The 24,043-nt window shown below is 35.6% G+C and overlaps 1 protein-coding gene across 8 annotated transcripts in view; it reads right to left on the reverse strand.

Annotated features, from left to right (window-relative positions):
* The window catches only part of TBC1D5 (TBC1 domain family member 5), a 318,053-nt gene that overhangs the window by 64,141 nt on the left and 229,869 nt on the right, over positions 1-24,043 (reverse strand). For all 8 annotated transcript variants that reach the window (XM_077176555.1, XM_077176560.1, XM_077176564.1 and 5 more), the window contains 2 exons: positions 15,693-15,835; positions 9,746-9,852 (listed from right to left, as the gene is read on the reverse strand). In XM_077176555.1, the coding sequence (XP_077032670.1) occupies positions 9,746-9,852; positions 15,693-15,835 (250 nt within the window). The remainder of the gene's footprint in view (positions 1-9,745; positions 9,853-15,692; positions 15,836-24,043) is intronic.

Below are 24,043 nucleotides of genomic sequence, written 5' to 3' on the forward strand. Positions count from 1 at the left end.
ATAAGCAAAGGCTTAACATTACAGAAACATGTCACACTATTTTGTGTACTAAACAACCAAACCACCCCAAACTCCAAAGCACCCAAAGCAAAAAAAAAACCTATTCCCCAAACAAACAAACAAACAAACATTTCTTTTCACCTGCTAATTCTCCTCTTCCCTTATTATACCTTCTGCAGCAAGCAACCTGCTGGGGCACAAAAGGTATTTTATCCACCTATGAACCACTGAGTTATTAGAATGAAAACACCCAGCCAGACATTAGATAATAAGGTACTATATAATTAGATACAAGGTACTATTGCCAATTCAAAAGTGGTTCAAGGCCAAAAGCAAAATACCATCTAAAACATAGATTGATAGTCTATCAACCCTGTGTAAGAAAGCAGCACAACATGAAGGGTACACTGCACAGAATTAATAAAGAACTTCCTTTAATCACAGGAGTCAGGAGATCCATGCACTAATATTGGTGTTGGCAAAGGAATGCCATAATCCTCAAACTGGGAATAATGCTTCCTGTTTAGATTTTTCACAAGATGCTAAGGGTCTCAATCATGGACCTTGTTATTTAAAATGCAATAAGAGCATGAAGAATTATCATATTTAATTGTTTCTAAAGAAAATTAAGGAGGGGTTTTTGTCCCCCTAAGCAACAAAATTTCCCAGAAAAAAAACAGAAAAGGAAAGAAAATTCAGTTAACTGGGTCAAGAATGGAAGACCCCTGAACTCTGATTAGGCTGAAATAAATTATCTCCAGTTTTGTTACGTGACAACCCTCCATTCCCCTGGCAACTAGAAATTTCAGACACCAGGAAGATATTTTAAATACTGTGCGTTATGGTCTGTTTTTAACTTCATACACACATGCTTTCTCTCACATGGGCATTCTATGACAAGAGATGAAGAACTGAAAAAAAAATGACAAGTGAGATTTAAAAATGCTTCAGTGACTTGACTGAAAGAAATTTCTAGTTGTGTATTTTGGCTTCTTGTCCTAACTGCTTGGGAAGCCTTTTTTTATTTTCATTTATAGTATTACAGCATATTGCATTTTAACAGGTAGATCAAATCCTACCAAATCAGCTTTTATTGATATTCCAGACAAAAAGACTCTGACCTGCCAACGTTCAAGTTCATAACCTGCGTAAAATCCCCATCCTGCATCAACAGAATCGCTTAAGTACCTTTTAAATCTGCCTCTTAATTTAGTTGCCTATTTTTCAGCTGAACCCTTGGTTTTAAGAAGTAAATTAACTAAATAGTAAGGTATAAATCTGACAGTGTTCAGCTCTACCCTGTGACAGATTTATGCTCTGGCATCTTGCAGCCTCGCACAGTTAGGAACAGGAGTTTTACAACATTGTGGAGGAAAGCTCCAGGCTTTTGAAAGGAACACACAGCAAGCCTCGCTTTAAACCCTGGAATGCTCCAAATTATGAGATTTAAAATATGACATCTTTATGTACAGAAAAGCTACCACATTATGGTTTTATTGGCACTCGTTTTGGACAACCTGCATAACTCACTGATGGCTTTGTGAGTAATGCAGTTATCCGAAGCTTATACTTATACCCCTTGTAAGCACACTTACAGCATTACATCTTCTCCACATACATGCTTGTACACAAATCTCACATATCAGGGAAAAACAAGAACATTTTAAGGTGCTATTTGGTTATTTTCACTACAAGGAGAAGAAACAGAATAATTCACGTTCTGCGTGTAATCTGCTACATAAACCACTTGAAAAAGGTCCCCAGGGGAGTGAAAAAAGCTCATTCACAGAGCCCCATGCACACACCACACCAAAAGGAATATGACATCCAAGTCTTGTCTTGTGAAACACAGAGAGAAACTAAGGGCCTGGTGCTGCGGGACAAGCAACTCCTTTCATGTAGGATTCCAATAATGAGGAATTATCCTAGAGAGCCATTTTCATCACTACTGCTCCGTAAAAAGACAAAGAACAAAAGACCTAACATCTCCAAACCTATTTTTCAATAAAAAGTTATAGCAAAGGATTAAAAAATACCATTCCCAGTTCTATCTTGACAATATTTTGCTCTTTCAGAGAATTGTATTCTTCCCAATACAAATGTACTCAAATAGCCTTCATTACAATTGATACACTAATATCTACTATAAAATATGTAGATACACAAGCAGTATATCTACATATCTATCAGAAGAGTCTGAACTCAAATTCCATCATAATAGATTGGATATGATTCAGTAGTTAATCTTTCATATATTATTGAAAAGTTATGAATCAACTTTTATATAACTCACAGTTTGTGTTTTGCAGATTTTAGTAAATAAATTATGACATGGAGAACTTTTGGTTAGGTAGAATCAAAGTGCTTTAAGTGTTTTAAATGCTTCTTTTTGATAAACTCCCTTGCAAACTAGAAATGATTGATTGAATTGTCAGGTTCACATAAGAAGAACCATAATCACCTCACTCTAACACTGTTAAATACATTTTATAGGTGTAATTTTATAAATAACATTATAACTTTTTTAGGAGAGGGTCAGTAGCTTTAAATGACATTTTAAATAGAAGTAAACCTACCAACTGAAAGAAACAGCCCCAAGAAATTCACAAGCAATAAGTTTTATTGGTAGCTAAAGAATTTAAGAGCTTAAAATGCTTCAGCTTCTTGTTTTAGCAGCAAGTACAATCAGAATTGTCTTTACTTTGCGACTGACAATGTCAACCTGCTCAAATAGAAGGAACAGTTGAAAAATTCTATCCTCCAAAGAGAACTTTCTGGTCCACTTTGTCTTGGAGACTTGCTGTCAAATGTTAGCCAAAAGTAGAAACTCACCTTTAGCCATTTCCTCTGAAAGACTCTGCACCTCCTGACCCTCCCAGAAATCAGCAGCCACACCACCCACTCCTTCCTGCTGGGCCACACAAGATGGGCAGGGAGGACAATGCAGTCACCTGGCTGGGCTCTGCTCTTGCCTCCAGCAGGGGACTGCAGCCCCATCTTGTTTGTCCCCACACAGAACTGGGACAAGTCCTTTGCTTCTGCACCATCTTACCTGCGGCATGGCTTTAACTATGGGAGGTGCCACTGCTCTGGAAGCTTTGCTTTATTCCATATTATTCCCCAGTGCATTCCTATTAATTTAAATGCAGTGGTTGTTCAGCTTAGATGGATACAGTGTTTGTGAGTTCTTACCCACACAACTGGCCTGTGTGTGCAACACTAAGGAGAGAGCAACACTTGGGAACTGCGTTGCCATTGGCAATCCAAGAGATCAGCTCTCTCCTTTGAGTGATGACTACTGTCTTGCATATGGTGCTGCAGAATGAGAAGGACATCGAAAGGTTTCTCATTTGAAAAGTCTTGCCTAGATGACTAATAAACCACTTTCCAAGTTTTTTTTCCCTAAAAATACTGCTTGTGACATACAGGGTATGTTGAGGATGACTATTTTATGGTGGGTTGATTAAATGGTTAATGTACCATTGAAGAGATTGCAATGAACTTTGAGAGAGATAACAAAGCTATTGCATCACAAGTATTGACCACGGAGCCTTTTTGTATTCTAAAATGCATAGGTGCACTGGGAAAGAAGGTGTTGAAACAAATGTACAAAAATGAAGTGGATTTTTAATTCATGGTACACTTACTATTTTTATGTGGTACTATGGCAACATGGTTATTCCCAGTAATTCATCATTAAACTCTTAGCTGCCTGTCATACCTTATTCTATTAATGAAACACAATAACTGAATATTAAAATCAATAATTCTTAAAACAAAGCATAGACTATTTCATTGGAAAATATAAGTTTCTCATTTTAAGAACATGAACATAAACAAAGAGTAAATAAATATAATGGCCAGCATTAAAAAGCTTAGCATGCAGTTACAGAAAAAACATTGATTTATTTAAAGTGAGGTGTTTAGATTACATCTAACCTCACTGTATTTGCAAATGTGAATGTTAGAACATCAAAATGCTTGAGTACAGTACCAGGAATTGAATGTGGTTATAAAAGCAGAGGTCAAGTTGAGAATGGTGCCACATTATTTCCATAAAAATTTATCTTGAACTGCATATCCAATATCTTAAACTTAAACTGAAATTAAGGCAAATAGAAGTTCTCTGTGAATCACTAAAAGTAAATGCATTTATTTTTTGTTTTTCCTAAGTCCTTTTCTTCCAGATGAAGAGATGTATAGTTAGCTTTTCTGGAAAACCTCATTTCCTTTATCAATAGTATCTCATGTAAAGGTAACTCTCCTTTAAAGTACCGGTGACCTCACTCAGTCAGGGAACTCTCCTTACTTAAAGTACAGGCAGCTCATGCTGCACTGGCATATCCATTATCCCAGCTTCCTGATAACTTACGCTTCATGCACCTAAACCCCCCCTCAATGTATTATTGCTCCTGAAATATCAGTCACATTCTTCATGATCAAAACTAAAAAGCAAAAATGTTTGTTGAGAGCCTCCCTCCCCCTTGCTGGTACCCCTGTAACGAAGTGGACCCGCGCCCCAGCAGTACCTCTGCGTGGAGGTACAAATTAATGGGCTGCTAATGCCGGAGCAGCGCCAGATCCCAACTTCTGATTGGCTGCAATCTGGTCATTAAAGAGAGGTAATTAATGCCAGATTGCACATACAATGCTAACAAACAAACAAAACAACCCCAAACCTGCTTTTCTCCTGCCACAAACGGCAAAACAACAATACTGACATAACGGCAGCGTTCAAAGGACAGTTGCAGCTCTGCAGCGGCACCTCAGTTAATGAGTGTATAGAAAAGAATTTATCTGAAGAAGAAGAAAGTGAAACTCAACAGCCTTTCAGGCACATGAAACCAGCTTGGAGAAAACTATGAGACGGTGGCAGCTACTTAAGAAGAAAATTCAGCTGAAAATAAATGTACAAAGAGTTTGGTTCAAAATTTCAGCAATGTGTTTTCCCCTTGTTACTCATTGCTTAGACAGAGAATAGTGTTAAAAGCTAGAATGCAGATTTTTCCAACTATTCCTTATATGAGTGATCATCACCATATTTTATTGTTTAAGTTTTCTGGCAGTATCTGTAATTTCAGTCACGAGGAACTAATACGACTTCTTTGAAATGTCATGTATTCTCCTCCATGGATTTAGCTAGAATTCAATATTAATATATAGCCACTTTCAATGTCAGCAAATAGCTAAAATACAATGTTGAGAAAATATGAGCAGCAGTAGCTATAATATTATTAGCATAACTAACAAATTAATTTCCATCAACGAAGCACATTATTTTTTTGTTTTTTTGTTTTTTAATTGGTAGCTTATAATAAAAAGATCTCTCCACTGAATTAAGCTCCTAACTAGCTTGCTCAATGAATGGGACAACTCAGCATGCTAAAATATATGAAAGCAAACTTGCTTTACATAAAAATTAAGAACAAATGCAGTAAGCTTTCAGACAAAGGACAGTTGTCAGGTTCCTGGTATGTGGTGCAAAACTGTAACATTCTATGTAGTGATTTAGTTTTCTAATAAGTCACTGTGATAAGGTTAACACTTCAACATTGAACAACATACAAATAAGAACACCCAAAGATGAAAATTACTTTGCTTATGTTGCTGTATTAGAATTTTATTTGCTAAAGGGTGAAAACAGATTTTCAAAATTCACAGTTAACTTAAAACAATAGTTTTAAACCTTTTATTCCTAGCCCTGGCTGCCTTCAGGAAGCAAAGAACATCTGGTTATTTAAGGAACACAATATGTTCACATTTTCTATGACTTTTGTTTCTAATTGGGTTTTTTAATTTTTTTTTTTATTTGAACAACTCTAGTTAGAACTATGTTTTTTAATCACTTTATATTTTTCCAATGCCTTATCTCCATATCTCTACTTCTTAATTTTGCTGCCTTTGCTGTGAAAATTAACAGTGCTCAATGGTTTTGATAAGGGAAAAAAACTGAAGAAAATGAGCCACTCGTGGTGTGTTAAATATGCAGACACATACCTTCAGTAAATGTTTTTGGATATACATAAAAGAACATTCTCTTATTTTTTCATTTCACATATACACAATTTTAATAGCCCATTCTTCCATAAGAAGCTCTACTTTTATATTCAGAAAGATTGTAAATGCATAGAAGTTACTTTAATATAAATAATTGAGGCAATTATCTGTTCAAAGATTAGAAATGTGAAACAAATACTCTGCTAAGCAGGTTAACTTTATCACCCTATGCACAGACAACAACACTGATTTGAGCTTTTCATTCCACATTTTCCTAAGAAGTGGAGTTAGCCAAATGCAGAAAAGGCTGAAATTCAATTATTCTGCATTGATCCATACTCATGCCTGTAAAATTAGTATCTCTGAGGCCCCCCCTCAGAGACAGGTGCATTAACTTGTTTTCAGCTATTATAGAGATGTGTATTTCTCTTCTGTGGCATTGAAAAATATCAGAGATGTGGTATCTAAAATGTTCTCTCATCTCAGCTGCCAAGGGGTTCCAAAGTGAACAGGAGAGCTGCTGCAAGCATTAGGTTAATGGCAAGTACTAATTACTTTTCATATTATAAATACTGGATAATGCTAAGGCTTCTGGTAAGGCTTGATTTCACAAAAGGTCAGGAAACTGCACTTGTCCATCTGTAAGAAAAAAATGCCCCCCACCTTTTAAGTACAGCTTGTTTCTGACATTTAGGTTGCTCTCCTGGTGATGACTGCAGTGAAAAGAGGCAAACAAAATGCGACAGGTTCATCAAGCCTAAGTTTATCTCTCCTGATAGAGACTACATGACAAAAAGTAAGAAGGAAGTACCTGTTATGTCAGAACAAGGAAAGAGAAAAAATTATAGATGTCTTTATATATACAAACCCAGGTTATCTCCAGAACTGGAAGTTACAGATGGAAAAGCTGTATCAGGTTTAACATCTGATAACAACTTCCCCGCTTATGACAAGATTGTTACTTAAGAACCTTTCAGTTTTATCCACCTACCTCCAACCTTTCTTAGTCCAAATACCCCACAACCTCCCCCCTGTATGATGACTTGGTATTTTCCTAGCTGTAAAAATAATATGGAAGACAACATATATATTAGCAAACCTGCAAGTGGTAGATTCCTGTTTGCAACTGGTAGATTCCTGTTTGCAACTGGCCATGACTTCTAAACTGCATTTCTTGTCCAGGTGAGATTTAAAGCTTCAAGGAGCAGAGAGTAAGCCTCTCTCAGGTATTTGGAACAACACTAAACATTCTTGGTATGTTCAACAAATAATGAAATAAGCCACTGGACCATGCAACAGTCTCCCAGAGAAGAGTTCCCTGATTTCACATATTAAAACCCAAGCAAAATCTTGGAAGAAATGCCACGCAGAAAAACTCAGCCCTGGATAAGGAGAGATAAAATTGCACTGAACCAAACGTAATTTCCTATTAGAAACCAGAAGCTTGTGATGGAGAAATGCACAGGAAAACATCAAAGAAGGAAGAAAAATAATTAAGCACTGAATTTGTTAATCACCACTTACAAGTTGCACTACAGACTAAAATCTCTTTGTCATTTCTTCCAACCTGCTTTTGTCTGCACAGGGAATAAGGGCAAACTGAATTATATCTATGCAACTAACAAAAGAACCCCCAATCATAATTTTCCCACTTATTTTCCTATATAATCTGTGCACTGACTTTAGACTCCTACAGCACCCATGATGACTTGTTGAGTCTTCCCTTTCATTCCTTTTCATGAAAAATGTTGACAGACTTGGAAATGTTTGTGCATAGGTCTTAAAGAACAGCAAGACTTCCATTTCAGATATATGGAAAAAAGAAACTGAACAAACATATACTTCAGACACCTTAAGTCACACCTAGGAAAAGGTAAGAAACAGGTATTCAAGTAATAGCCTTGAAAATACATTTATTTCTCAGACCAGAAGCTGTTTTTTAGTTTTAGAAGGATCCTTTAGAATGGTTTGATTTCCTTACTGTAAGAAGTCTTGATCTTTTTACGCAGCCTCAACACAAAGACCCAGTGTAAATTTAGAGGTGGCTGCAAGTCCCGTAGGCTCTTCATTTTCTGGAAATCAGACCTTCTCAACATTCAGAGTATTTCCCAAGCAAAAAAGTACAGCTCAGAAATGAGAAACAATTGCATTTTCTCATATCTAAATTGACAAAGCCACTACCGCTCTTAGCATCAAAGAGTTTCAAGTACTGATTCACCTGGGCAAAGAACTACAAAACTACATCCAGTATTTATCTGAAAGGTGTTCAAGGCCCACCTGAAAATGTTAATTAATAGGACATCAAGGCCTTATGAGCCTGACAGCTTCATTCTGTTGGAGACAAGTGCATAAGGAGTAGAATAGTGATTAAGCCTCTTTGTGGGAAGTTGGTGGTTAATTTTTGTCCCCTTCAGCTGATAGGATATCTTGTATGCTGCCTAGCATGTTTCAGAGCTGAATCATTAGTAATCACTTTATTATTTAACATATCTCTTCAATAAATGACAGATTACATATTGAATTCAGATGGATAACTGAGCAAATTTTTCCTCCCTTTGTATCTTTCTTCTAAAAAATATTTCTATCTTGTTTTGCTATGAAAGTACATAAATAAATGCTGGCCAGTTTGATTTCACAGGCTGCTGCCAAAATCTTAAGAAAGATTCCTGAGATCTAACGTTAGAAACTTTCTTGCACACTGAAAAGATGATACACTTTACTTCTCATCATGAAAGAAATCTTTGTGCTTGAGAGGAATGAAAAAAACAGCTATAAGGATGCAGATTTCTGCAAAAAACTGATATAGAAAAACAAAGAGACAATTTTTTTCTTAATCCATAAAAGTGTAAACACTGGTACTGAATGAAATTTTGCAGAAGGCAGTCAGAGTGCAGAAGTGATGAATTTTTTGCTTTCAAAGATGTTGTGCATCAAGAGGATGAGGGAAATCAGACTTTACACTGGCAACCTACTAATGGGACATGTACAAAGACAGTTCAAAACCAGCAGCACAATTCTGCTATCTGCCAGAGATCTGAGCAAGCATGATTACTGTGTTCAGCTGAATCTCAAGCACTTTATCCACCATACAGTGAGTGTCTCCTGAATATTATACCCACACATATACACATGCCATTCTCAAACAGGAAGAGGTTTGCTTTTTTTAATAGATGAGTACATCAGAAACTGCATGCTAATAATATGTGGCATGAATTTATGAATTTGTACATTTTATACATGTGAATCTTTACAGGCTGTAACATCAAACTCTTTTTTTTAATCAAAACCCATCACATAACCATTATATATTGGGCAGGGGTAGTGCTTTAAGGATTAACAGTGATTAATCCCAGAAATCCCATGAAAAAGGTCTTTCAGATGAAATTGCATGATGCTTTCTATACAGCTTACTAGGTTTTAAATAGTAACATTACTGTTTCCCTGAAAAGTATATTTTATCCTCAAAGATGTCTGTGCAGAATACCAAGCAAAGTTATTCTAAAGAGCACATCTGCAGTTACCAGAGCTCCTGGATAACTTTAGCAAAGTGCCCTTTAAAGTATCCTTTAAAGAGTAAAGGAACTTGCTTCTACTCTGTTTCCCACTCTTTCCTTCAGCTCTTTTGTCAGGTGAGAAGAAACTTGAAACTACCATTTAGTTTCCAAAATGTAGGTTGTTATTAACTTCATAGCATTTAGAACATTTAATTACAGTGATTTATTATTTCCTGTATTAACAGGTATCTCACCTTTGGATCTCGGAGAAAAAGTGCTCTTAGGATAAGGGAGTGAACATCTCCAATAGGTGGATAATGCATCAGAAGTCCCAAACAGGTCTGATAATTACTTGAAATCACTAGAATTAAAATGAAAATAAAAGAGAGAGAGAGAAAAAAAACATTACTGTCTTACTTTGATATTCCAAAACAGTATGTTTCCCAGTAAATTCATTGCAGTTCAGATTTGGCTGTCTTTTCCCACATGGTGTCTCAGAACTCAGTGCTCAGAGTAAAAGGAGATAGATAAAATCAGCCTTGTGACTACACTTGGTTTAGTGGAATTAAGAAGAGTTCTAAAACTATGATTTTATGTTGTTGACCCTTGTGTTAGCTCCAGATTCAGATGCCTCAATTCAGACCTCTGTAGCTGTGCCCCCAAAGCCTGCCCCAGTCAGTGCAGCTCAGGGCAACACCATCAGCAGAGCTTGAAGATCTAGTGCTGCAAAACGGACATGGGCTTTTCAGATGCTCCTCCACAGACATCTAAATTTAAATGTAATAATTTGCATTTATGGCTTTATGATAAGTTTGCCCCACTCTGATTAGTTTTTGCTGAAATATCTTTTATATTGTTCTTAAATACATATTTACATAAATAAACATACTCAGATACCTATACATACATAAAATTATTCAACAACTCCTTGTTGTCTTTTAAATCAGAAACTTCACAAAATATTCAGGAAAAAGGGAAAAGACTAGATTTTAATTTCATAAATACTAAAAAGTATAGTACACTATTAACTTGCTTAGATTTTTTTCACTTATAAAATTTTCAGCATGCTTTGCTAAACTTCATAATTTTGTTCTAAGCTGTTTGATTCTATCTGAATCTATGTAAGCATACTCTATGGCTTTTTGCTTGTTGTCATCTTCTGTTTTTTTTTTCTTTCCTTCCCAAATCAATCTAATTATGAGTGCAATTATTAAAGACATCTTTTCAAGCAGGTCTATGTAAACTACTTCATTTCTTTTGCACCATCTAAATCCAGGCAATCCATCTGCCACAGCTGTCAAAGCAATGCCTGTTAATGATGCCTCCACTCTGCAACATAAAGACAGCCTCCAACAATAGCAATTGTAAATAAATTTCTAACAAACTTTAGTATGCTGAGAAGTTTAGCTGTAGTAAGAAATACCTTTAATTAATCGGAATATTGCAAATACAAGATTATTTTGAATCAATAAAAGGAAAATAAAGGGCAGTTTTGCGGACAGAGAAATTTAAATGGTTTACTTTTTTTTCTTTCATGTGAATAAGCCTCACATCCTCCTGCACCTTACCTCCCTCAACAAGAGGATTATGGGGAAAAGATGCAGGACTGGGCAAAATGAATAATTATAATCTGTGTAAGGAACCACTTTATCATCTTCATTTCCGTTGCTGATCCGACAGCTTGTAATTTCATACATCTGCTTTCATTTGTAAAGCACTCACTTATCCTACTCATTCTTTATCTGTTCTGCCTGTTCTTTTCCCTACCCTTTGTTTTTCTTGTTCATATTCAGGTACCTGCTTTTTCTTCTTGAAGTCACAAAGCAGGCATAATGAACACAATACAATGGCCTCTGCCAGAGTTCTTTCAGAGTATAACACAAGCACCACACAGAATGTACCCAATCAAACTCTCCTCCGTAAATCAAATTTCAGATACTGAACTGCAGTTGTGATCGTGATGCCTTTTTACCAAAGCAAATAAAAACAGTGAATATTGAAATTAAATGCTAAATAGTTTTATAAATGATAGACAGTAACACCAATGTGTTTCTCCTTTAAAGAAATAAGTATGTGTTCTATTCTGCAATGAAAAATGGATTAAAAATATATTTTCTTTATTTTTCCTGGAAGAGTTCTTTGCTGTCTCACAGATACAGAGAAAACTAAATATTAAAAAAACTAATTTATTTTAATGGTGCAGACTTGACCCCTGACCAAAAAACTCTTATCATCCAGAAAGTTAAAAAAATTCCAGCACTTTAAAGGGAAGACCTGCTAACTTATATATGTGGTTTTTTTACCTTCAGGGTTTCCCCCACATATTTAAACTGAAAGAGGGTAGATTTAGATTGGACATAAGGAAGAAATTCTTTACTGTGAGGGTCGTGAATCACTGGCACAGGTTGCTTATAGAGGTTGTGGATGCCCCTGGAAGTGTTCCAGGTCAGGCTGGATGGGGCTTTGAGCAATCTGGTCTAGTGGAAGATGTCTCTGCCCATGCCAGCAGATTGGTCTAGATGATCTTTGAAGGCCCCTTCCAACCCAAACCATTCTATGATTCTTGTCTCTTCAGGACAAAATGTGTAATATTATACAATAGAGGGGCAGTTTTCTTAAAAATTACAGATAAACGGCAGTAAACCAAAACAGAATATGCCTGTTGGTGCTAAATGGATTTCTAAGAATCATCTATAGGAGGAAGTTTCTGGAAGGAGATTCTGTGAAATACAAATATCCAGTTTCAGCAGTGGCTGGTGTGTTCAGCTGCCTTGTAAAAAGCTTGGCGGTTCTTCAGCTGTGCTTGTGCTTCTCTCATTGGCTTAGTGAGAGTCACATCTGGATCCAGCTTCTTCTGTGAACCACAAGTTCTCACTTCCCCACAGAAAAATGCTACTGGCATTTCTAGGGAAAGGAGGAGACAAACTCCTCTCCACAGAGAATACAACCTTACTGTTCTTTTATTAATATTGTAATTCAGTGCTCAGAGGAACATCAAATTGCCTTCTCCCTTCTGCTGTAGAAGAGACTGAACTTTCTCTGTTGGCCCTGGGTACAAGCAGCAATAATGTGGTGGAAAGCCTGAAAATTCAGAATACTGTCCTCAACAAAGTCCAAATTTTCTGATACATTTAATTTCTTAGATGTTTATTATTTGATGTCACTTCTCCTGTATCCAGATTATTTCATAACCCTGGAAGGGTGGGATTACTCCCCCCTTCTGCTTTACATATGGCCAGGTTCTCCTAATAGCCCCTAAACTGAGTTAAACATAGACAAATGAACATCTTGCACTAAAACAAAAATAACTAATCGGGTCCTCTAAGAAGAAGCTATGGATCCTTTATTTCTCTCAAAACATTTGCAGTGCTTTTAGAGATGAAAAAAATAAGTTCTAACAATGGCCATACCTATTCCTCAAGTGGAAGCAAGATAAAAATACACTTATTCTAATACTGATCAGTCAAAATTAGCTCCTGGTTCAATAATGGCATTAATTTACTATGCAAAATATAGACAGGTCTTCTAGGTTTGTTCTTTCTTGTCTTCCTTGAAAGGAAGTAGATAAAATACATCTATTTTTGCATCACATCCTTCCCTCCATTCTGATTTCATCAACAACTGCATGTATATTTACACTGGTGAAACAGAAGCAAATATTCATGCTTCTGATTTGACAGATTAAAAAAAACCAAAAAACAACAAAAAAAAATTTGCACGAACTCAAGAATTTTTCCAAAGAAACACAGGAAATAATTTATTAAAACTTACAGCTCTACTGGTACACAACCCTAAGCTTGGCATGTGAGGACTACCACTCCACAGACAAAGATCTGCTTGGATAGAGATGTAAAATTGAACAGAGCAGTTTACAGAATAGCTGTGTACATGATTATGTATCTGTAATCTCTAAAATATATAAGCAATAATCTGATAATCTAAAGGTTCCCTTCTCCTTGCATAATATATTGTTTGAGCAACAGAGGATTTCAAAACTAAAATAAAAATGAGAAATATAGCAGAAATGAGTTTCTTAAAATCATGTCCTTGAGAACATCATAATAGAGCACAGAAAAAAAATTCATCAATTCTCAAACCAGCAACTTTCACCCATCCCCAAATGTGTCGTTTTAAAAGAATCAGCACAATTTCTAAACTTTCAAATGCTTTGAGTACTGTATTATTATAATTGCTTATATTTGACATTTTCATAACGTAATATCGCAGGAGCTTTATTATTGTTCTCATTGTTTCAAAGTTTCTAAACTAAAAATTTCCCGATGGTTTATTTAAATTAAAGATGCTTATCACCATTGGATGTTTTGAGCTTATGTTTCCTTTCACCAAATAAAGAGAAGCTTTTATAAACTTACTTTATTTGAAAATGTTTTTAAAATTACTACAACTTTGAACTCTATTCAAAGCACAAATATTACGAGCAATAAAAAACATGAGGAAAAACAGAAAACTTTCTGTTACAGATATATAAAAAAAGGTTTTTTATGTAATCAAGAACTGTGGAAATTGTTGTGGCTTGAGCTTGACTTTGGAAAAATAGATTCAACTTTACATTATTTATGATTTATTTTGCTTCCCTGTTCTATTACGCTTAGAGTAACTAACTAGATCCAGCTGTAGAACAAGAAGTTACTTATTACAGACACAGTCAAAATATGAAGTATTAGCTGTCCTGATGAGATGACTTTCCCTCTCATTTGGGTAAATGTACCACACTGCAAAGCTATTTACTACTCTATTTACTAAGACTGGGAAGTTCAGGGAAAAGAAGGAGACTGATTTCATACAAAAGCCTGGAACACATTTTTAGCTCACATTTTAGTTAACTTATACTGAAACTTGTACCCCAGCAACACAAATCAAAAGAAAACAAAGCCAGAACAACTTTCCCTCCCCAAGAAGAGAGAGGCTTCTTAGAAGCACAGTTCTGATGTGCTGGTTTTTTTAAAGGTAAGCAATGACACAAAATAAAATATTGATGTTAAGAAATTTCCTTACATGCCACTTCCGAACATATCTCTACCAAAAATTTTAAATTACTTCCGTTTACTGAATATAAACAAGCAAGATTTAGACTTCAAAATATAATAACCTGGAATCAGATCATCCTGAAACATCAGCATTAATTTTGGAACCTCTGACCAGAATTAGATGTCCAGTTTTTTGAAAGGAATGAAAGGTAGCTCTGTATTCTGCATGTTTATTAAAAAGTAATTAAAAAACACATGAAGGCAGGCAGTGGAACAACATGTACGTGTAAAGTACCACATTATATTTTCAAGACTGGGCCCTAAAATAGGAACCACAGATGTTGAAAACTTCCTATGTCCTAGAATGCAAAATTGTGTCAAATATGTGACCTTGTTATAACCTAAAGCTTACAGATGGTATATACTTAACTCTGAATAACTTGCTATAGAATTCATATACTTAATGACAGCCATACATCTTGCTGTGAAGCACATACTTTGTTGCATCAGTTGCATACAGAATTTTTTGCAGAATCTGATAGGACAAAAATAAATACTTCAATTATCATTATGTATCTTTCTCCTCCCATTTACAATTATATAAGCTAACAAAATTTTCTTGGTTCCTTGTTTGTCCCGACTTAATATTACTGGTCATCACTAAATTATAAGAGTTCACCTGTCCACAAATTTCAGGTGTACTGAACCAAAATAAAATAAATTATAATAGTTTTAAAATGCCCCTCTTGCACAGAATAAAAAACACTCTCAGTAATTAATACTCATCTTTGTTTTTTATTCATGATATCTCTTCAAAAATTGTAAGCCATTGTCTTGTGCATTTTCTCCTTTCTCACAGGGGAACAACATAAAATATTTCAAGTGTCACAGGGAAGCTTTACTCAATTCATGAGCTTCGTCGGAAGGTGGAGCTCTATACTTGCCTGTATCACTCAGAGCACATAAAATCTGCAACTCCATGTAAAAACACAGAACTACTCACAAAACAAACCTGCATTTAACTCCAAGATACAATTTGTTTCATAAATACAGCAGGCCATGTCTCATAATAAATATCTCCTCTCCTAGTATTTGGAACAATTTTCAATATGTTAAAACAGTCACAATGAAATTTAGCCTTTTAAAGGTCTCCTTTTCCTTCAAAGAATAGGTTTGCATTCTTTAAAAAAATTATAAGATAGCTGGTACTTACAAGCATCTCTGATATACAACAACATGGCTACAAAAATGTAGTCAACTAAATTCAGGGTGATACTGTCAGCAAACAGAGCATCCCAGACAACCAGAAGATCCTGAAGAGGGAATTCACGTCCAAACAGGAGCCTTACCCATCGCCTGAAAAAAAAAGGGGAAAAGTTATGATTTGTATTTCTCCATTTTACCAAGTATGGTACAGTCAGGACATATATCCCAGGATCAGCAACAGTCCTAAACAATTTATCCAAAAATTCTGCAAAGTATCAAGATCTGTGATAAAGACTTAACTAATTGTATTTGTGGAAATGTTACTGCATCTACATCAAAGAAATTATACATTAGAGAGTGTAGAAGCTTACTGACTAATATTATTATGTGGGTGACCCTCAAAGGACAAAATACATCAATCCCATATACCACATTTTTGAGCATTTAATGTGACAGTGACCTAAGATGAACAGGAGAAAATGTTATGCAAGAATGGCCTGGAACAGCAAAAACAGGAGGGTGAAGCCAGTGGTTTATGAGAAGCCCTGAAAAGCCCAGTTAAGTGAAAGCCAGTTCAGAAGCAGATGCCAAACAGCAACTAAAATGGACCAGGTCACAGTTACTGTGAAAGGGCTTTCTCCCTGTTATGGATGACAGTACTTGCAACTCCATATAAATTATGCTATGGATGCTATTTTCATTAAATCTCATTTAAATCTTTACCAGATTTAGTGATAATCTTCATGTAGACTATACTGTTAACTCCTATTCATCTCTGTGCTTTTTCATACCTAGAAAAATGTGAAAATTTTTTATATTAAATGCAATATTTGCTTGAGGCTGGAAGCTTGAGATGCAGAAGAAGGAAATTGTTTCTCTAGATTTCTCATTTCTAGTTCTGACTCTTACACTGACTTACTTGCTGACCTCAGGAAAAGCACTTCTCTTCCCTATTCCAGAACAGAGCCATTAGCTTTGTATCTTTTTAGGTAGGATTATCTAAGGTCACATTTGAATGAGCTAAAGAATAGTTAGTAACATTAATCCTGAAATAGTTATTACGAAATGGACTTAAAAATAATGAATTACATTTTTAGCTGGGATATGCAAATAGCTACGCATGTGGAATCTGTTTATTCAGTGGCAAGAAAAGATTGATTGCAAATTTCTGCTAAGCAAATTAACTCATTCTTTAAAACTCACAAAAATTTCTAAAAAGGCAACTAGAAATTTCTTGTTCAAGATTAGTTTCACTCGTAAGAATTCATGTTTAACCACTTTTGTTCCAGAACTCATTGTTGCTTTAAGGGATCCAGGGTTTTGTTATTGGCTTTTTTTTTTTTTTTTCTGATTCCAGTATAAAGAAAATACTGGACAAATTAATTCCAGCATGCCAGTCTAGCACAAGCTTTGAAGATAGCAACGATTTGCACGAAAAGACAGAATCTTATTAAAGAAATTCAAAGGGACTGTTGCGAGTGAAGGTTATGTTCACAAAACTTTTACTCCCCATGCCACTGGAAACACATGTACAATACACAAAAATATCCACGTACAGATTTAGAGATCACTACATAGAATCTTTTTCTTGCGAGATATGTTCCCTTTTAAAAGTGAAAATACATGATTTCAAAAGACAGCATCATTTCACTCTCATATCAAACATTTATGCTCTATGGTCTTACAACTTTTTATGTTACTGCAGTAATTACAGAAGTCCCAATATTAGCTACAACAAAACAAAATCTCTGTGTTTCCCTCTGATCAAACCCCTTTCCTATGAGGACTTATTCTGCGACCTCAGAAAAAGAAATCAGAACTGTTGTACAAAAGCAAGGCTTAGCTGGTGCATTTAGTACCATGTCTATTCTAACTAGGGCTTTTGCCATAGTGGCACATTACCCTGCAGTGCCCAGCCTACAGGAGACTATTACTCTATGGTGACACAAACATTTCTCAGACTCTGCATGAAGGCCATTACCTGCAGCAGCAACTCCTCCAGCCTCTAAAGCCACAACTTTCCAGTTACACAAACTGTTAGGTGAGAAATCTCAGCAAAGCTTGAAGCATTTGAGCTGACTTTGCTTGCAACTATCCAAGTCTCATTCAAAAGCCTTGCTAAGAGTCTAATACACTTCAAGAGAAAAAATACACCATGGTGTAATGGGATTTGTTATTAGTCCTTTATTAGAAATCTCTTTTGCTTCTTTACTACTTCATTATGCAGTGTTAATCGTTTGTAGATGCAGGTTTATTCTGCTCGAGCAGAAGTCATTCCTTTTTTTTTCCCTGCTTTTATATTTTCTCCTGGGAAAATTAAATCTCATTCCCCAGAGGTATCATGTTTCACAGATGTAGACTGCTGAAGAACAACTGGACTTCCTTTTGCAACCATAATATTGCTGTTAATTATTTGAACCTTCCTGTCTTAAAAAGAGTAAGCAATTCATACTGTTGTAAATGCATATATACTAAATGCTCTCTTATTTTTTTCAGCAACGTTTAGCTCACAGCATCTATAAACTGAGGGCCCTATTGCCTATGAACCATTCTGCCATATGGCAGGACTTCACTCAGCTTTTATATTCATAAAAAAAGATCTTAATTCCTTAACTAGGTGTCCACACTGAAAAGCTGTCTTTCAAACTAACACATTTTTATTGCTTTTACAAGTATTTGCAGAGAATTTAAGACACCCTTAATAATTGCATTGCACATGATAAACCTTTTCTTTTTGTTTCCTCCCCCCCCCCTTTTTTTGTTGAGATGGCTGTCTGTGTTTTAATTATTGTTCTGTCCTGTTAATCTTGCCTTACATCTGTTACACCTGCAGACTGTGAAACTCACAATAGTATACCTTTTATCACATGTGGTAATACAATAATTCATATTTTACCAGGCACACTTAGCAATTAAAATCTACAAAAAACCCCCAGATTCTTTAAAGCCATAATACACCAAGGTACTACTACCTACATTGTAGACTATGTAACTGTATCTTCCACTTATGATTCCTATATAATTAAACCAATATTCTCAAGAGATCAGTAATTACTAGCAATAGATAACGATTCATTAATGACCTTAAATACAGGGAAAACAGGAGAAAACTCTGTGCTAGTAAAGCCATAAAAGAAGGCAACGATCAGCTTTACCAGTTTAACTAACAATAAAACCATTTTGACAAGAGATTTACAGGACAATTCCCCAGCCATCAAAATTTAAACTTATATTACATGTTCCATATATTTAGTTGCTTATCTTCTCAGTCTTCTTATGAGGCAGAGAATTCTTTTAAAGAAAATTAAATAAGCCCAAGAAATAGTTACAAATGAGGCAAAACAAACAGTTTAGGAGTGTTCATGAGGCCAAAACAACACAATGAAATCAGAAAGAATAAGAAAAATTGTAACAACAGGAAACAGGAAAGCATCACTCTGCAGCTAAATGCCTTGATCTAGGACTTACAAGTTGACAACAAGGTGCCTAAAAAAATCTATTGTTAGGAGCATGTTTTCAGTCATTTATACATTTGCTAAACTCAATGTTCAGTATAATTTCCACTCCAAGCATCTGCTCAAGGCTTGATTTTTTTTTTTTTTCATTCATTGATACTATTCATTAGAATAAGTCTAAAAAAATTCTGCTCGTGCTTAACTTAGTTTTTTCAGCAAGCATTTCACTAAGGTCTAGAATCGAAACAACAAGGTCTCTGGTGTCTTCCTTTTTACTGTGCATATAAAAAAAAGAGAAGCCCAAATTTGGTAATTCCTTGTTTGACCTAAACACAACAGAGTGAAGATTTCCACAGAGCATGTTCTGTTTCTTCCTAACTCTTGCCACCAGCCCAAGAATGCATCTGCTGTCCTGTGCTTCATCCCAGCTACACATTCTACATTCCCTGCATGGCAAATGGAAGAAGTGTGTATCACCCCTGCAATGGCTACTGTCACTTGGGGGATGTGGCAGTGGCAGAGGATGCTGCTGCTCTGGTTTCCAATGCTTGCAAGACTAGTCAAGGTCTTTCAGAGAAAGGAAGGTCAGTAGGATTTTGCAGGATGTAATTTCATTTTCAGTGCAAGTTTTGCTGCCTTTTTTTTTAATAAGAAAATTATTTAAATGGACTTTAAGTATTGAAAAGAATACCATCTTATCAAAACTAAGCACTCGGAAGCTGAGAAATGCCAAAATTAACATCAGTTGTTTACTAACTGAGAAAATGATATGTAAGCTCTGTCTCTTTAAACTCTGTCATGAATTATGTTCAAGCAAACATTTGTAGCCAGTGCAATTTACTATGTAAAGTCATGGTCAATAATTTAGGAGAAAGGGTAGACAGACTTGAGCTGTGATCTGCCTGTTCAAAAATAAGATGTGGAAAAAGGATGAGGAGCAACATTTGTATAACACTTGCAAAAGAACTTGAAATTATACAGAAGATGAAGACTTTAGTAGTTGAATGCCACCAGAAAGCACTACTCTGGGCAGACTTGGTGCCTGCACAAGGATTTCAGGCTGTGTTTCTAACCTATGGACACGAGTGAGCTGCAGATGAAGTAGGCTGGGTACGTCCTGCAGAGGCACCCAGGGGTAACATGAGGGGTACAGCTCCTACACCCATCAACACTTGCATGGATGAGAAGGAAATACACAGAAAAAGCACTCTCAAATGAAGACATTTGATTCCAGAAACTCTCACAGATTTGATAGTTGCAAGATGCAGGGAGGAGACAGGGATACAGGCAAGTTCAATCAGAGGATGTTTATGGTAGTTCACTTCCTTTTAGTGACATGAAGGAGACCAATCAAGACAAGCCTTAGCAACATTCCAGCTTAGACTTGTTACACAGTCCATTTCTCCAGTGCTCCATCTCCTTCCTTAATAAATCTCATTTTTATTAAAACCACCATGGCTATATTTGGTTCAGGATTTTGTTCTGAGTCTCCTAAAGAGATTAATAAAACCTTCAAATCATACGAGACAGAGAAGGAAACATGCCTGAAGTATAATCACAACTTGTTCTTTCAGCTACTCTTCTACAAGGCTTTTGTGGAAGGGCAGTACTGCTTATGGTGCATGAGGAGCTCTTAATGATCACAGATGAGAAGAAAGGCAAAACAGCTAAGTGTCACAATTAACAAAATGGCATTTCTAAGATAAACAAAACCTTATTAAAATCCAATATTTTGTCAGAACAGAAAGAAGCCTGTGAAATCCCTACAAAGCCAAAAAACTGGTATAAGAAGTTATGTGGGAAGCTCAGCAGACTTTCAGGGATTTACAGAGACTTCTAATGTGTTCGATTTAAACACTGAGAATTTTGCACACGGCATACCCTCATATGCACACTACCCATAAATGATGTACAGTGTGATATTGTTACAGCATATGCTCCATTTTTTGCCTTAATCTACTTAACTTGTGAAGGGAATGAAAACAGACATCTTGCTAGAAGATGTGTTTACTTCAACCATAAATTCAAATGTTAATTCTGGATTTATTAGATAAAATTATGTGGCCTTTGTCATTTGAGAAGGCAGACAAGATGATCAGATTTTCCTTAGGCTGTAAAACATTTAAATATTATAGATTTCTACCACATTGTCTCCAGCAGTGTATGCTGATTGTAAAAAAGTGTGTGTGATAAGGAGGGAGAAAGTATGTGCCAGCATCTAGCACATCATTCAGCTTCTCCTTAGACGTAGAGATAATAGTGAGTATATAAAAAGATCCTTCTATGTGTGTCTGTCTTATCTGTTTAAGTAATTTCAGACTTGTATATGGAGTACTATTCTGCTACAGAATGACATACATGCTTTAATATGCCCGTGATCTGGGTTGGATTGTCCTGTCCTGGACTCCCATCAAGGCTGTTCACTTCACCCAGCTTCTCCTGTACTGGCTGCATGAAGATTTGGTGGATCATTGCACCAAATACAGGAATCATGGCCCTACTGCTGGTGGATACACAGTCAGTTATTTGGTTTCCCTTTTCTGTTGCAAATTCTGTTTGGTTTGTGGTCACATCCGTACAGTTTTAAGTTTTACACAGCTATATTAAAAACTCCTCAACTTGAAACAGTATGATATCCACAAGCTTTCTGTTCCACAGTTTAAAAACAAGGGTCTTAATGCAAAGAAAAAAATTAAAGTGTTCGATAACAATTCAAATAAAAAGAAACTAGACATTTACATTACAGATTATATGTGTTTCAGATCTACCATAAGTTTTCCCTGTTAGAAAAGAAGCATTTAAAATTAAAGAATAATGATAATAAACACTCATTTATTAATATAAATCTACTCAAATTCAGACTAAGTGATGAACAATAATATTGTACATAGTTTACTTTGTTGCCTTCCTTGCACTTGGGAAAAAGGTTTTGATATGCTCTGTTGACATTTCCTACTACTGTACATATCCTGAACTTTTCAATATTAATTACCTTATCAAACATAGACTAGCACATCTCTTTAAAAAAAATGCCTTGAATTTTTTTTTTTTTACTGAAAAGTGACACAAGCATCTAGTTCTTATGTGGATTATTTCCTTTCCCATTTGATTTCTTTCAGATTGCTAGCAAAGATTACTCAGTTTTGCATTAAAAAAATTTTTTTCTGTTTTGGGAAAGTTCTATGCATTTCCTTATTATGAAGGTTTCTCTTTCCAAAAAATGAATTCCCAATAATTACCTTTCCTTTTTCCTGCAATTAACCTTTCTCTGAAAAGCACTTACTGCAGTTTTAAGCCAGACCAATTCTAATATACACAGAAATGCATTTAAAGGAAAACAAACAAACAAATGTTACTCCTATCCTCAAAAAGGTTAAGAAAGACCCAAAGAACTACAAGCCTGCCAGTCTCACCTTGATCTCTGCAAAGATGATGAAGCAGCTAATTCTGGAAACCATTTCCAGACACGTGAAGCACAAAAATATCATAAGGAGTGGTCAGTAACTGGCTTTTCTTTAACACTAAATTTCAAAAACAGAGCTAGGAACTTGAATCTATTTAGAAGAGAAGACAGAAAGAAATTTCCTAAGTTTTCAGCATAGCTGAAAGATGGGAGAAACTGGACCTTTAGATGCAAACTTATACTGTGGATGTAACTCTGAGTGATCAGAGACTTGCACTGAATGTAGCATTCAATTTAAGAAATACTCTGCAGTGGCAGAAAAGTACACTGTTCAGTTTCTTTTTCATTCCTCCTAACCATCTCAAGTTAAAACACTTTAATTTTAGTATTTCAGATAAATAACACTTTATAAAGGCTTAGTAATTAACAGCTATTCAAGCACTGCATTGACACTGCCAGCCTGTATTTGCAGCAAATACAAGAGTTACTGGACTAAAACAATTTACTGACCATTCCTTAGTGTAAGGGTGGATAACAATGTTGTACTCCAGAAATTACCTACAGGAAGAATGATCACAATGAAATAGATGACATACTTCCAGCCATTGCTGATTTTTTAAAGAACAGAAATTCTAGGCCTATGTTATTATTTTTTAAAAAGGTGGGTCAAGTTGACAACAAATATCACAGATCAAAACCAAGGCATATGTTTTTTCACTTTGGCCAAAATGCAGATGTTACAAGATGAAGAATTTAGCTATTACATCATTACTTATTTAGCAGTTATCTGGGCTAAACTGTGCTTTCATTCAAAGGAAGAAGACTGAAAAATATTGCTGTGTTTCTTTGAAACAACTAAATTGAGACAGCTCAGGCAATGTTCAGATTTAAAGAGCGAGGATGAGCCTGATAAAATTATGGTGACAAACCAGAATGATGAGAGGGGAGTGATACATTATACTGGAAAAAAACTCCTTTAAAGTCAATGATAAATACCCCTTAAGTGCACAGAGTATGAGACTTCATCTCATCTTCATCTTCACACCCTGTAAACCCCAAATATAATGACCAATATCTGCAATAGTAAGAGAAAGATACAGGAACCTGAAGGTGTGCCTACTGAATCCTTAATGTTCTTTGCCTCTGTGCAATTAAAACCTACAGTCCTAAATACTGATGATGCATGTGCATTTTGTTTTGAAAATTGCTGCAGAGTAGCAGAAACATTTTCTTTTTTTTGACAAAAATAATTACAGGTGAATGATTTTAAACACTGTTTGCTGCAATAAACCTATTGAAACAAAAGAGGCACTTCTAAATTAGTGAAGTTCTACTGATATCAGCTATTAGCAATTAGGAACTCCACCCCCCCAACTTTTCCATCTTTAAACAGCAATGATTAAATTTGGTTTTAAAGTGGAGAAATTATATTAGAAAAACAACTCTCAGTGTTGCAATTAAAACACAGTTCTTAAGATGATAAAATAAATTTGCTAATAG

This window comes from Agelaius phoeniceus, chromosome 1 (assembly GCF_051311805.1).
Source record: "Agelaius phoeniceus isolate bAgePho1 chromosome 1, bAgePho1.hap1, whole genome shotgun sequence".
Taxonomy (NCBI): domain Eukaryota; kingdom Metazoa; phylum Chordata; class Aves; order Passeriformes; family Icteridae; genus Agelaius; species Agelaius phoeniceus.